We start from the raw sequence: 14224 nt of genomic DNA, 5'->3' as shown, positions 1-14224 counted from the left end.
ACAGTACATGCATTGTTATAGGCTAAACAAACAATTCTACACTATAATGGTGTCTAAATCCATTGATTTGGAATACCTCCATCCAAATGGAATCTCGGAATTTTTTCCTTTCTTTTTTGTTTAACAAATACGTCGTTTACCATATTTGCTAGAAACAATGTATCAGCTTAATGGACAAACGAATAAAGGGATAGGATAGCGACTGAACTGTTTAGATACATATGCACTATAAAACAAAGCAAAGCTGAAGACAAAAGAAACAACAAAGACATCAAATCTCCCCAGACCACATAGCCATGGACCTCCAACTATCATCTCTGGTAGCTCTTGTTGTAGTCACATTTGCCTTTTCACTATTTATCCGCTCCCCATTTTGTAAACCAAGAGCAGTCAGAAAATCACCACCACTGGCTGGAGGTGCATGGCCTATAATCGGCCACCTCCGCTTATTTAAAAGTCCTGCAGAACCACTCCATATGGCATTGGGTAAATTGGCAGATAAGTATGGACCAATTTTCACTATAAAGTATGGAGTGGAGAGAGCTGTGGTTGTGAGCAGCTCGGAAATGGCGAAAGAGTGTTTAAAGACACATGACAAAGTCTTTTCTAGCCGTGTACAATCTGTAGTCTCAGAAATCCTTGGCTACAACTATGCCTTCTTTGCATTCAGCACCTACGGCCGCTACTTTCACGAAATCAAAAAAAAGGTCATGCACGAGCTCTTCTCCAACCATCGCATCGAGATGCTCAAACACGTTAGAGAATCCGAAGTGAGCACATCGATCAGAGAAATATACGAGCAGTGGACGAAGAACAAGAAGAGTGGTGGTTCAAATGAGGTGGTGGTGGAAATGAAAGAATGGTTTGGCGACATAAGTGAGAATGTGATTTTTAGGATGATATTAGGGCAAAGATGCACTGAAGCTAAAAATTACGCAAAGAACCCCTTGCCAGGAGAGTTGATGGGGAGAAAGATTTTCCATGATGTTCTTCATATGCTTGGGACTGTGGTGCTTTCAGATGCGGTTCCTTTCTTGAGATGGTTGGACTTGGGTGGCCATCAGAAGGCAATGAGGAAGAAATTAAAGGAGGTAGATCAACTGCTTCAAGTTTGGCTAGATGAGCATAAGCAGAAGAGGAAGATTTCTGGTGGGGTGAAGGGTGATGATGACCGTGACTTTATGGATACCATGATTTCATTTCTTGATGATGATTTGAAAGTTACCAAGGAGTATGATGCCGATACCATCAACAAAGCTACCGCCCTGGTATGTGCACATTTTAATACCCAATTCATCACTTAACTCTTTATTTATTATTTCTGAACAACCCTTGGATAACCCAAATCTAAGGCCTTCATCTACCCAATGTAATTTTGTGTACTTGTTTCACAGACTATTCTCTTAGCAGGTGTAGATGTAACTACAGGGACATTATCATGGGCACTGTCTTTACTTCTGAACAACCCTGAAACCCTAAAAAGGGCCCAAGAAGAATTAGACCAAATTATTGGAAGAGAGAGGCAAGTGAAGGAATCTGACATCGACAACTTGGTCTATCTCCAAGCGGTTCTCAAAGAAACAATGCGTTTATACCCTCCAGGACCAGTTCCACTGGCCCATGTGTCCACAGAAGATTGCATTTTAGGGGGCTACCATATCCCAGCAAAGACTCGTGTCTTCATCAACATTGGAAAGATCCAACTAGATCCAAAGACGTGGCCAGAACCGAATGAGTTTCGACCCGAACGATTTCTTACAACACACAAGAACATTGATGTTAGAGGTCAGGATTTTGAGTTGATACCATTTAGCAGTGGAAGAAGAATGTGTGCAGGGTTATCACTTGCCATGAAAATGATGCCGTTGGCACTTGCTTCTTTGCTTCATGGGTTTGAAATTGCAACCCCTAGTGATGAGCCGGTTGACATGAGTGAGAATATGGAGTTGACAAACCATAAATCTTCCCTTCTTGAAGTCGTTGTCACGCCGCGCCTTCCTGCTCAATTATATGAATAGTATCATAAATAAGGCGAACTGATATGTTACTATGTGGGATTGAAGTTACATTTAGCGTTCCTGACCAATTTCAGTTGAGGACCTCAGCTTGCAATAACAATCAATTGTTGTAGTCTATTTTGAATTTAAAATTAAAGCTATCGACTAGAGCATATTTGCAACTTGCAAGAACTAAATTGACATTCTCTAAATGCAGAGGCTTGGAATCTGATATATAGTATTGTTGCTCTTCAAATCTCCGGATTTATTTATTGAAGTACGGATTTTTTCTCATGTCTTATTTATTTTTGTGTTTTATGCCAATTTTATTCTTGTGGTCAGTAGCAGAAACAAATTCAGAATCCCTTATTTTTATGCATTTTTCGTCCTATTTGTTCATTTTTAGGCTTAAATTCATACTAGTGTTTTAAACGTTTTGGTAGATATGGTAAGTTTACAGGCTTTCTCTGTTCGTAGTATATATACATGATTAATAGTTATTGATCTTGCCTGACTTCACATTTACTTATTTTTGTGTGCTCAACTATGTTTAATTTTCCAGAGGTATGATGCCGGAAAAGAAATTGCTTTTGACTAGAGGGTTTCAAATTTGAAGGAGGTTACACTTCAGATGGCTATAGGATGTAAATAAGATATCCATGCCCTGTTCTTTATGCATTAAATTTCCACGTTCACAATGTGTGAAAAATAACTATGATAAACTTCATAATAAAAAAATAACCGATGCTAAACACCTTAAAGATATCAGGAAATATATCAGAAATAATGTGATTCTCCTTAAAGGCATCGAAGTCAATGTTATTTTGAAGAAAGTCAATAACTGAATCTTATTAAGGCATCAATTTATTTGAAGAGATCATGTCGTTTATTATAATAGGCATCAGTTTTCTCCGATATCTTTGATATCCCTAATTACCATCACCTTACAAGTTACAATACATAAGTTTTTTTTAACAATAAAAGGCAACGGTTTTTTCCCGATGCCTATTATTATTTTTTTGGTAGTGAAAACTTTTTAGTATTTTGAAAAGCTGTTAGGAGTTGGATAATAATTTGGTTTGGTTTGATTATTTTTTTTATGTCTCAAAATTGACTTGGTTCGGGCTTAAGTTTAAATTTGGCTCGGGTTAATATATATATATAAAGCATAAGACAGAGAATGGTGAAACATTCAAAATACTAGAAAATGTCATTGGTTAATTCAAACATTAAGAATTGAAATTATTAATTAAATGAGGATAACATGGTAAATTCACATTTTTTATATTTAAAAAATAAAATAAGATAATAGGTCATATTTTTATAGAACATAACTACTCATATTATCTTTTCTTAATTCTAAAAATAAAATAAAAAATAAAAAAGAGAACCAATTGGCACATGCGTGAGCGTGTGCCAAGAGGCTAGTAATATTTGAAAAATAATAAGACAAATACAAAAAACATAGCAGTATGAAAGATTGGTCATCAATATTCAATACAAAGAAGTAAAAGCAATGAACATCTTTAACTTTTTTGATTTATTTCCATAGAAGACCACAGACAGTATTCTTTGTAGTAAATTCCACGTACATGCTTTTGGTGTAAATATTGGGTTTCACCAAACACCAAACTGAATGAGGCTTTATATGGTTCTGAATTAATGTATCGTGTCCATTTGTAGCCCTAACCAATTTGATTAATATTGGTAACGTAGAGGAGTGCAAAAACCAAGTACATCCCCCCCCCCTCTCTCTTTTTTTCCTTTTTCTTTAATAAATTTATTTTAATATTTATGGTTTCACTCTTGTCCTTCTTCTTGAGCTTTTTCCATATTAATTAAAAGTTGCATTTGGATGGAGGGATTTAAAAGAAGGGATTTGGATTTAATAATTAGCTAAATTTGCTATAAAAACAAGAACCACATTAATTACATATAGTATACTTGAAATGAATATGAAATGACCATATCCATAGAATCATTTTAAATCCACTTCTTTTTATTTATTTATTTCTTATTCAAATCTTGAGTATATACACCCTAAAAAAACATGGATTCACCAACAACTGGATATTGTTGCCCAATGTCAAAAGTCGTTACCTGAAAGTATAGAAAACGAAAATTTGTCGTTGCCAAGGTCATTGACTATATTATCTTCATTTAATTAATAATTTTAATTTTTAATGTTTGCATCAACCAGTGGTATTTTATGGTATTCTGAATGTTTCACCATTCTTTGTCTTTTACTTTATATATATATATATATTATCAAAATTGATTTAATTAAATTTTACATATTAGTTCTTTTGCTAGTATATATTGTTAAGATAAAAAAATGGTCAAAGTAAATTATATATATATATATATTTAAAGTAAATGGTAAATGCAAGCCAACATGTGTTCCCAAAATTTAGGGATATGTGTTGTGTTTCAAAATGGTGGATATAAAAGATAATAGACCTAAAAATGAGGCTGAATCCTATCAACACTTATTTGAAAGTCAAAAGTGTTGTTTGCCCAAAGGAGTCCTATCCAGTTGACCTATAAAAAGGCTACAACAGAAAAAGAAAAGAGAAAAGAAGGAGGCAAGAGATAAAAGAAAAAGGCTGCTGGAGAAATTAGGGCAATACAGAGAAGAGGAAAAAAATTACCACATGTATTATATCATCTCCATTTTTTTTTTTGGTGTTAGGCATAGCATGCCAAAAATCCATGGGTGAGAAACCCCGAAATTATTTGGTTACAAAATCCATGAGTGAGCACTAAGTCGCCCCGAAAAATCATTGGATACGAAATCCATTATTTGGTGAGAAATCCTTAAATTTATTTAAAATGAGAAATCCTTATGGGTGAGAAACCCCGTCTTTGATATAAATTCTCAAAACAAGCATTAAAAAAGCCATGAGATTTCTATTTGAATTATTGACCGCTAAAGAGGTCAGCATGCAGATCTATGCAAAGACCAAACTCTCAAACCAAAGCTCAAATGGTCCAACTTGTTCAAATTATTATTGCTGCCAGCAGTAAGGAAAAATTGTGCTCATCACTTTTCTGCAGGATTGGCTTAATTACCAAATATCTTAGTTTCAAACTATGGGCACTTAGTTTCAACTTCGACAAGCTGATAAAAAAACTATGGGCACTTAGTTTCAAACTTTGATCAAATAAATTGTCAAGAATTATTTTCTCCTCACGGCAAGCAAAGAATTGTCAATGATCAAATTAAATTAGTGGATTCATCAAAATTTTGACCATTAGTTTTCTTTGACATTGATAATGAAAAGATGGTACAAAACCATTCCAAATTTTCTCATGAGTCATCTACCCATGCAAATTTCAAAGAGATCAAATTCAAATCTCTCAAACACAAATTCTTAATTAATGGGCCACACTTATCCATTAATTTTCAAATGTTGGAACTACGTCGGTTTAATCTCATCAAGGTACATAGGCAGTCTACCATACCAATTAACGCAGCCACAACCAAATTTGAATCCTTGATTTATCCTAATCAAATTTGCCCAAACACTTTTCCAAATGCAAATGTCAATTATAGAAAATTAGTTGGTTCATCAAAATTGCTCATTATTTTTTCTTGGGCAATGACAATAAGAAAAATGGTACAAAAACCATCCAATTTTTCCATGTGTCATTTACCTATGAAAATATTAAAATCTTAAAATCTCCAAATTGTCTTAAAGAAGCAAATTCTAAATTAGTGGGCCACATTTACTCATTAATTTTCAAATTTTGGAACTACATCGGTTTGATCCCATCAAGGGTACGTAGACAATCTTCCATCCCAATAGACGGAACCGCAACCAAATTCGAATCCCTGGTTTATCCTAACCAAATTCTCCCAAACACTTTTCCAAGTGCAATGAGTCATTCACTTATTGCAATTCCGACTAGGTTGGTTTGATCCTATCAAGGGTGTGTAGGTAGTCTAGCATCCCAATAGACGCAATTGCAACCAAATTTGAATCATTGGCTACATCAACCAAATTCCCACAAATCAAATATCCATCTCGACTCAAATCAATTCCGAACTACGTTGGTTTGATCCCTTCAAAAAGGTACGTAGGCAATCTTAGAGACTCAATTTAGATGCAACTGCCCAAATCTTAAATCCAAATAGAATCCTTGGTTTATTCTTAACCAAATTAGCCCCAAACACAATTCAAAATTGAACCCCTAGTTTATTCAGCTAAATTCACTGAATATAATTCAAATCAAATTTTCCACTACAAGTGGCTTGATTCTTGCAAGGGATACGCAGGCACCCTGAGGTTTGACTTAAGGGGCAGTCGCAAAACCAAACACACACGTTCTTTTTATTTTTATTTTTTTATGATGGAATCAAAGAGTGTTCCCTTGAAGCAAAGAATTGTAATTAAGAGACATTGCGTCTTGAATGAGTTGAACCTAAAATAATAAAACACCATTATTTAATTAGTGGTGGTGAAATTATGTTGGAAGGTTCACATTTTTCTTCAACATATATAATATGAATTAATACTCATGATGACACGCTGCATAACATAACCGAAGACAATCGTTGCTAAATCCTTTTTTTTATTTTTTTTATAGTATATATACTTGGATTTATAAGATAAACAAACAATTCTACCTTAAAATGTCATCTAAATCCGTAAAGTTGGAATACCTCCATTTAAATGGAATCTTAGATTTGTTTCCCTTTTCTTATTTTTTTTTTTCGTTTGACAAATACTACTACAAAAAACAAGTACTTCCCTCTTTTTTGTGTGGTTTCGCTATTTTCTTTCTTCTTGAGCTTTTTTCATATTAATTAAGTTACATTTGGATGGAGGGATTTAGAAGAAGGAATTTGGTCCCTGCGGTTTACCACGTTTACTACTAAATTCCATGTTGTTTCAATTGAGTCACTTTTACCCTTATAGTTTTCGATTTCAAGCACTTCAAGGACAATCCTAATTTTCTGTCAAATTCTTCTAACTTTTGTTATTTATTGAGGGGCATTTTGCAAAACACGAAACTGAATGAAGCTTTGTATGGTTCTGAATTAATGTATTGAGCCCATTTGTAGCCCTAAACAATTTGATTAATATGGTAAATGCAGAAGAGAATTCCTTTCGTTGAATTTCTTTCGTTTCCTTTTTGGTTTTATTCCTTTTATACCTAAGGTCACTAGAAAAAAAACCCCACAAATATGGGAAATGTAGAGGAGCAAAAAACAAGTACATCCCTCTTTTTTTCGTGTTGTTTCACTCTTTTGAACTTTTTCCATATATTAATTAAGTTGCACTTGGATGAGGGGGAGATTTGGATTTGACAACTAGACTAAATTTTCTATAAAATGAATATGCTAAATTTCCATATTAATTAACTTTTTCCATATCAGATTGAATGCATTTGAAATAATTAGATACAGTATCATTAAAATGAATATGAAATGACTATATCCAAAGAATCATTTTAAATTCACTTGTTTTCTTATTTCTTTCTTATTGAACTCTTGATGTATATACATTGATTATTATACAATAAACAAACAATTTTACCTTATAATGTCATCTAAATCCATAGATTTGGAATACCGCCATTCAAATGGAATCTCTTTAAATTGTTTCCTTTTCCTTTTTCTTTTTTCTTCTGACAAATATTACTTCTCGTTTAAAATCCTGTGTGCATCAGTTTCCATCCCATCAAACAAGTTCTTCTCTAGAAACACATCTCTATTTTTCTCTTTTTCTGTCAAAAATCTCAAGCACAAGTTTTAGCACAAAGGGAGGAATCAATGGCCAGTTGGGTTGCAGTACTAAGTGTTGTTTGGGTGAGCATAGTGATTGCATGGGCGTGGAGAGTGCTGAATTGGATGTGGTTGAGGCCAAAGAAACTAGAAAGATGCTTAAGGGAGCAAGGGTTTACAGGCAATTCTTACAGGCTTTTGTTTGGAGACACCAAGGATAGCTCAATGATGCTGCGACAAGCACAATCCAAACCCATGAAACTCTCCACCTCCCATGATATAGCGCCACGAGTCATGCCATTTGTCCATCAAATTGTGAAAACTTACGGTATGCCAAATACTTTTACATTAATTCCTATCACCTTTCTACCCTATCCATGTATGTATATGTTGTATGGTGTGTAATCTTCTTTATAAGTTTAAACTGGGATAGTTTTTTTGGGTTAAATACATTTCTGGTCACTGGGTTGTATACGAAAATTTAATTTGGAGGTGCAACTTTTAAACCAAAAAAATGCAGGTAGGAATTCTTTTGTTTGGATGGGCCCCATGCCAAAGTTGAACATCATGAACCCAGAAGATTTGAAAGAAATCTTCAACAAGCGTCAAAATTTTCAGAGGCCATCAGCAAACCCTCTTATCAAGTTGCTAGTACAGGGCCTTCTACACATTGAAGATGAGAAATGGGCTAAACACAGAAAGATTATCAAGCCAGCATTCCATTTAGAGAAGCTAAAGGTACTCACTCGCCAACATTCATTTATATTTATGGAGATTTAATTATAGCAATTGTGTCCACTTTTCCAAAATGTACATATGTCGATAATTTTTGGATTTCTTTTGCCCTAAATTTTTCCTTGTTTGGTATATAGGGTATGTTACCAACATTTTACCAAAGCTGTAGCGACATGATTAACGAGTGGAAGGGGTTGGTGTCCAAAGACGGTTCATGTGAGTTCGATGTGTGGCCATGTCTTAAAAATTTGTCGGCCGATGTGATTGCTCGGGCTGCATTTGGAAGTAGCTATCAAGAGGGAAGAAAAATATTTCAGCTCCTGCAACAGCAAGATAAAAATTTTTCATTAGTCGTCCGAAGTGTTTACATTCCAGGATGGAGGTAAAATTAAGTACTCCTTTATTTAAATTAATTAGTTGTTCGTCATGTCGGCACAAAACGATTGATCTCGTACGACGTTAACTTGGTGCAGGTTTCTACCAACCAAGCATAACAGGAGGATGAAGGAAATAAATAAAGAAATAAATGTGTTGCTCAGGGGTATTATAAATAAAAGAGAAGAGGAAATTAAGTTGGGTGAAGACAATAAAGATGACTTGTTAGGTATACTTATGGAGTCCAACTTGAAGGAAATTCGCGAACATGGGAACAAGACAGACACTGGAATGAGTATTCAAGATGTAATTGAGGAGTGTAGGTTGTTTTACTTGGCTGGTTCAGAGAGCACTTCTACACTGCTTGTTTGGGCAATGATTTTGCTGGGTCAAAACCAGAATTGGCAAGCTCGTGCAAGGGAAGAGGTCTTGCAAGCCTTTGAAAGCAACCCACCAAGCTTTAATGCCCTAAGCCAACTAAAAGTTGTAAGTATATATTTTTAGTATATTCTCCTGCTATATATATATATATATATATATATCGGTAATTCGAAACCTTGACCATATAAAATGTCTCAGGTGACCATGGTTTTACTTGAAGTTCTTCGATTATACCCAGCAGGCGTTGAGCTTCCACGAACCACTTGCAAGAAAACACAGCTTGGAAAATTCTTATTGCCGGCTGGAGTCCTTGTCTCCTTACACATAATGTTTGTTCACCATGACAAAGAATTGTGGGGTGAGGATGCAGATGAGTTCAAGCCAGAGAGGTTTTCAGAAGGAATTTCGAAGGCAACAAAGAACCAATTTGCATACTTCCCTTTCGGTGCCGGTCCGAGGATTTGCATTGGACAGAACTTTGCTATGCAGGAAGCAAAATTAGCCTTGGCATTGATTCTACAACACTTTACCTTTGAGCTCTCTCCATCCTATGCTCATGCTCCTACGACACAAGGAAACCTTCTTCAACCTCAATATGGTGCTCATATCATTTTACGTAAACGTTGATTAGTTCTAAATGGTATATATTGTTGACAATTAAGTTAAAAATTATAAGGACATCACATGGCCAGCTATATTAGCCATGTAATTCTCGTGACTTGTCTTTTGTTCATTTTTAGAATTGAAATACTGTATTGTCAAAAAATTCACAATGAGTACAATTGTAGAATTCAAAAACAAAATAAAAAAACTTGGTCAACGAAAACACAAAACACCCCCCGTGAATACCCAAAGAATTCGTCATAAAGAAATGTATTGAATTCTCAGCTCTTAATAAGGAGAAAAACTTATATGTAACAGGGATGTCACTATGGCAATATCCTAAGCCTATTACATATTCTCGTATCGGAAAAATAAAATGCATGGCACTATACGATTGACTTAGGATAGCGCCACAGTGATATCCCAATATAGGTAAGTTTTATTCCTCAGTCATGCAATTGACCAAAATCCCGAAGAGCCAAACAATGTAAGAACCAAACAATCAAAGTCACATCAATCCGAAAATCTTCAAAGTCAAAAGTCTCAATCTAGTACTCTCTTTTTTCTTCCGTTGGTGTCAAAATATATACGTGCCTTAATAGGAGGCCCAGAAGCAAAACAAACAGAGAGAAAGTTCTATTATACAACAACATGGACCGAATATATTTTACTTATTTGGGTCTTAGAATTATTCTTATTTACGACTTCCTTCTTGAAAGGGTATGTAGAAACCATCAGAGAATGTTACAAAGGAACCTGTAGGAACGCAGTCTCCTTAAAATCTTCCCAAGGAAAATCATATTGGACAAAACCTTAGATAGGAAAAAGAGTGTCACACATACATTGGACTACAAAAGAGTCAAAAGAACAAAAACCAAACGAAATAACACGAAGCACAACTACAAACCCAGTAAATAACATCACACCTGATATTCACTGATGCATCCATATTAGAATTATTCGGATATTAGATTTCTCCTCGTTAAATAACACATAATATTGAAAAATTATGTGAATACCACATTAAAATTTGTAATTCAATACCTGCAAATCCAGAAAGCAGATTAATGAGGAAGAATGGTTGGTCTCATACCCAATCATTCTTTTACGTGTTCTTAACTTCACGGACTTGTCCTATTCATAAATTTTCTCATTCTAAATAAGTAAATACATGATTAAAGTGTAGTATAAATCATCGTTGAAAGTGTGATGTATGCCATACCCTCCAAAACCCAAGACGTCCAAAGGCGGAACACTCGAAGCAGCACAACAAAACAAACGTTGAAAAATCCATGACAATCACGTATACCCAGAACACAAAAAAAACGCAAATTTCTCAGCTGCTACCTGTTGAGTGCAGGTGAACACAGCAAAGCATGCTGTCATGCAGAGCTGTGCTGCTACATCATCATAATCCGTGATCCAAAGAGTTTGCCACGTCATCATCAATTTCATAACAACGGCCAAAACAAAAGAAACTCGAGATCTATATGTAACTGACAATTGAAGAAACAAGAAAGACGTGAAAGCTCCCCACAGAAACACAGAGCCATGGACCTCAACCTTTCATCTCTAGTAGCTGTTCTGGCAATCACATTGGCCTTCTCACTCTACCTCTATTCTCTGCTATGGAAATCAAGAAGTGTCATACGAAAGTTACCGCCTCAAGCTGGAGGCGCATGGCCTATAATCGGCCACCTTCACTTATTATATAGATCATCAGAGCCACCCCATTTGGTGTTTGGGAAATTGGCCGATAAGTATGGACCAATTTTCACTATAAAGTTTGGAGTGGAGAGACGAGTGGTCGTGAGCAGCTCGGAAATGGCGAAAGAGTGTTTAAAGACACATGACAAAGTCTTTTGCAGCCGTGTCAAATCTCTAGGGCCAGAAATCCTTGGCTACAACTATGCCTGCTTTGCATTCAGCTCCTACGGCCGCTACTTTCGCGAAATAAAAAAGATGGTCATGCACGAGCTCTTCTCCAACCAGCGCATCGAGATGCTCAAACACATTAGAGAATCTCAAGTTAACATAGCGATCAGAGAAATATACGAGTGGTGGACGAAGAACAAGAAGAGTAGTGGTTCAAATGAGGTGGTGGTGGAGATGAAAGAATGGTTTATGGACATAAGTCAGAATGTCATATTTATGATGATATTAGGGCAAAGATGTTCTGAAGTTACAAATTACGAAAAGATGGGGAGAAAGATTTTCAATGATGTTCTTCATCTGCTTGGGATTTTGGTGGTTTCAGATGCGGTTCCTTTCTTGAGGAGGTTGGACTTGGGTGGCCATGAGAAGGCAATGAGGAAGAAATTTAAGGAGGTAGATCAACTGCTTCAAGGATGGCTAGATGAGCATAAGCAGAAGAGGAAGATTTCTGGTGGGGTGAAGGGTGATGATGACCGTGACTTCATGGATGCCATGATTTCATTTCTTGATGATGATTTGAAAGTTACCAAGGAGTATGATGCTGATACAATCAACAAAGCTACCTCCCTGGTATGTACACATTTTAATACGTACCAACTTCGTCACTTGGCACTTTATATATTATTCCTGTTAATGAAACTACAACTTTCATTTAACTCTGATTAGTACATTCATACAAGTTTGTTAATTTTATATAAAACAATCAGTTTAAACTTTGATTCAATCATATGACTTTAATTGATAATAGGGTAAATATATACTAATCCGAAAAATCTTTTTAACCATGCAAAGCAAGGGGCTTGTAGCTCAACTTATTATGAGCAGTTACCTTTGAGGTCCTATATTCGGATCTCCATACCATCAATATCGCTTGTAATAAAAACAAGAAAAAAAGACAACATGCAAGGGACATTGCTAAATAGAATAGAAAAAGTTTTACTTCTGTCTCTTAAGGCTTTTACTGGCGCTTAAGTGCTGTCAATATTGTCACTTAGTTTTTTCGTGCAGAACTGAGTAAACCCGTGTAATTCGATTCTCTTTCCTATAAGCGTGGCTTTTAATTCTCAGCCAAATCACTAAACCGTTGGATACACAAAATCTGAAGCCTTCATCTACCCGATGTAAGTTTGTGTACTTGTTTCGCAGGCTCTTCTCTTAGCAGGTGTAGATGTAACTACAGGGACATTGACATGGGCACTCTGTTTACTTCTCAACAACCCTGAAACCCTAAAAAGGGCCCAAGAAGAATTAGACCAAAATGTTGGAAGAGAGAGGCAAGTGAAGGAGTCTGACCTCGACAACTTGGTCTATGTCCGCGCGGTTCTCAAAGAAGCAATGCGTTTATACCCTCCCGGACCACTTGCAATGGCCCATATGTCCAGAGAAGATTGCATTGTAGGAGGCTACCATATCCCAGCAAAGACTCCTGTCTTTGTCAACATTGGAAAGATCCAACTAGATCCAAAGCTGTGGCCTGAACCAAATGAGTTCCGGCCAGAACGATTTCTAACAACCCACAAGAACATTGATGTTAGTGGTCAGGATTTTGAGTTGCTACCATTTAGCAGTGGAAGAAGAATGTGTACAGGGGCATCTTTGGCCATGAAGATGATGCCGTTGGCACTTGCTTCTTTGCTTCATGGGTTTGAAATTGCGACCCCAGGGGATAGGCCTGTTGACATGCGTGAGACAATGGAGTTGACTAACCATAAATCCACCCTTCTTGAAGTCCTTGTCATTCCGCGCCTTCCTGCTCAACTATATGAGCATCATAAATAAAGCAAACTACTATGTTATTATGTGGGATGGAAGTTACATGAAGTTGATAGGGACTGTCATGAAATAGTGAGATGCACTAGATGTATCGTTACACAGTGTCCATTCCAATCAATAAATTGTTTTATTTTCAGTGTCATTTTGGGTTTTACAATTTTAACATTGAGTATTTGCCTGCTTGAAAATGTTGTAATGTGATTCTAAAGCTACTGATCGTCACGAAATGCGTCTTCAACAGGTCAAACTTGAGACCCAATATTATTTTCTTTGGTGGACAATTACTTGAAGATTCTAAACTTTAATTCCAAATAAGATATAAAATTAAATAAAAGCCTTATCAGCCCTACACCCATGCCTTCATTGTGAAACCCCGTATTTATAAAATTATATAGTTTAAAGATTTAATATTTTTCTATTTAATTTATATATTATATTATATTATATTATATATGTGTGTATTACATAAATATCCTATTATATTATATATGGATATGCTTAGTCATTGTTAGTGTAGTTACATGTAGTCATTGCTATTATGGATATGCTTAGTCATTGTTAGTGTAGTATGTGTCAAAGAAAAACAAATGCTTAGTAAGCATAGCTATATACTAGCTCTGTCAATTCACCAAGAAAGGTTGTATAGGATTGGAGGAATTGGGAACTACCTTATCTGCAAAGCTAGACCACCACA

General features: G+C 35.7%; 3 protein-coding genes across 3 annotated transcripts; all 3 read left to right on the top strand.

The window, feature by feature from the left end:
* Positions 1-296: 296 nt before the first annotated feature.
* LOC103319454 (cytochrome P450 CYP82D47-like) lies at positions 297-2231 on the top strand. The gene is made up of 2 exons (XM_008220995.2): positions 297-1268; positions 1395-2231. The coding sequence occupies exons 1-2, from the start codon at positions 297-299 to the stop codon at positions 2016-2018; spliced, it is 1596 nt and encodes a 531-aa protein (XP_008219217.2). The 3' UTR covers positions 2019-2231.
* A 5545-nt stretch (positions 2232-7776) lies between these two features.
* On the top strand, positions 7777-9902 carry LOC103319453 (cytochrome P450 CYP72A219-like). The gene is made up of 5 exons (XM_008220994.3): positions 7777-8056; positions 8249-8466; positions 8601-8845; positions 8937-9324; positions 9418-9902. The coding sequence occupies exons 1-5, from the start codon at positions 7777-7779 to the stop codon at positions 9844-9846; spliced, it is 1560 nt and encodes a 519-aa protein (XP_008219216.2). The 3' UTR covers positions 9847-9902.
* A 1188-nt stretch (positions 9903-11090) lies between these two features.
* On the top strand, positions 11091-13751 carry LOC103319435 (flavonoid-6-hydroxylase-like). The gene is made up of 2 exons (XM_089046680.1): positions 11091-12327; positions 12904-13751. The coding sequence occupies exons 1-2, from the start codon at positions 11374-11376 to the stop codon at positions 13534-13536; spliced, it is 1587 nt and encodes a 528-aa protein (XP_088902806.1). The 5' UTR covers positions 11091-11373; the 3' UTR covers positions 13537-13751.
* The last annotated feature ends 473 nt before the right edge of the window (positions 13752-14224 follow it).

The sequence above is a fragment of the Prunus mume genome, linkage group LG2 (assembly GCF_029339155.1).
Source record: "Prunus mume cultivar Tortuosa linkage group LG2, ASM2933915v1, whole genome shotgun sequence".
Taxonomy (NCBI): domain Eukaryota; kingdom Viridiplantae; phylum Streptophyta; class Magnoliopsida; order Rosales; family Rosaceae; genus Prunus; species Prunus mume.
This window is presented reverse-complemented; position numbering and strand designations above follow the sequence as displayed.

Excerpts from the sequence above, each read along its gene's own strand:
- LOC103319454 (XM_008220995.2), top strand. The coding sequence starts at position 297 with ATGGACCTCCAACTATCATCTCTGGTAGCTCTTGTTGTAGTCACATTT. Across the intron at positions 1,269-1,394 it reads TCAACAAAGCTACCGCCCTG|ACTATTCTCTTAGCAGGTGT; the intron begins GTATGTGCACAT and ends CTTGTTTCACAG.
- LOC103319453 (XM_008220994.3), top strand. The coding sequence starts at position 7,777 with ATGGCCAGTTGGGTTGCAGTACTAAGTGTTGTTTGGGTGAGCATAGTG. Across the intron at positions 8,846-8,936 it reads GTTTACATTCCAGGATGGAG|GTTTCTACCAACCAAGCATA; the intron begins GTAAAATTAAGT and ends AACTTGGTGCAG. Across the intron at positions 9,325-9,417 it reads CCCTAAGCCAACTAAAAGTT|GTGACCATGGTTTTACTTGA; the intron begins GTAAGTATATAT and ends AAAATGTCTCAG.
- LOC103319435 (XM_089046680.1), top strand. The coding sequence starts at position 11,374 with ATGGACCTCAACCTTTCATCTCTAGTAGCTGTTCTGGCAATCACATTG. Across the intron at positions 12,328-12,903 it reads TCAACAAAGCTACCTCCCTG|GCTCTTCTCTTAGCAGGTGT; the intron begins GTATGTACACAT and ends CTTGTTTCGCAG.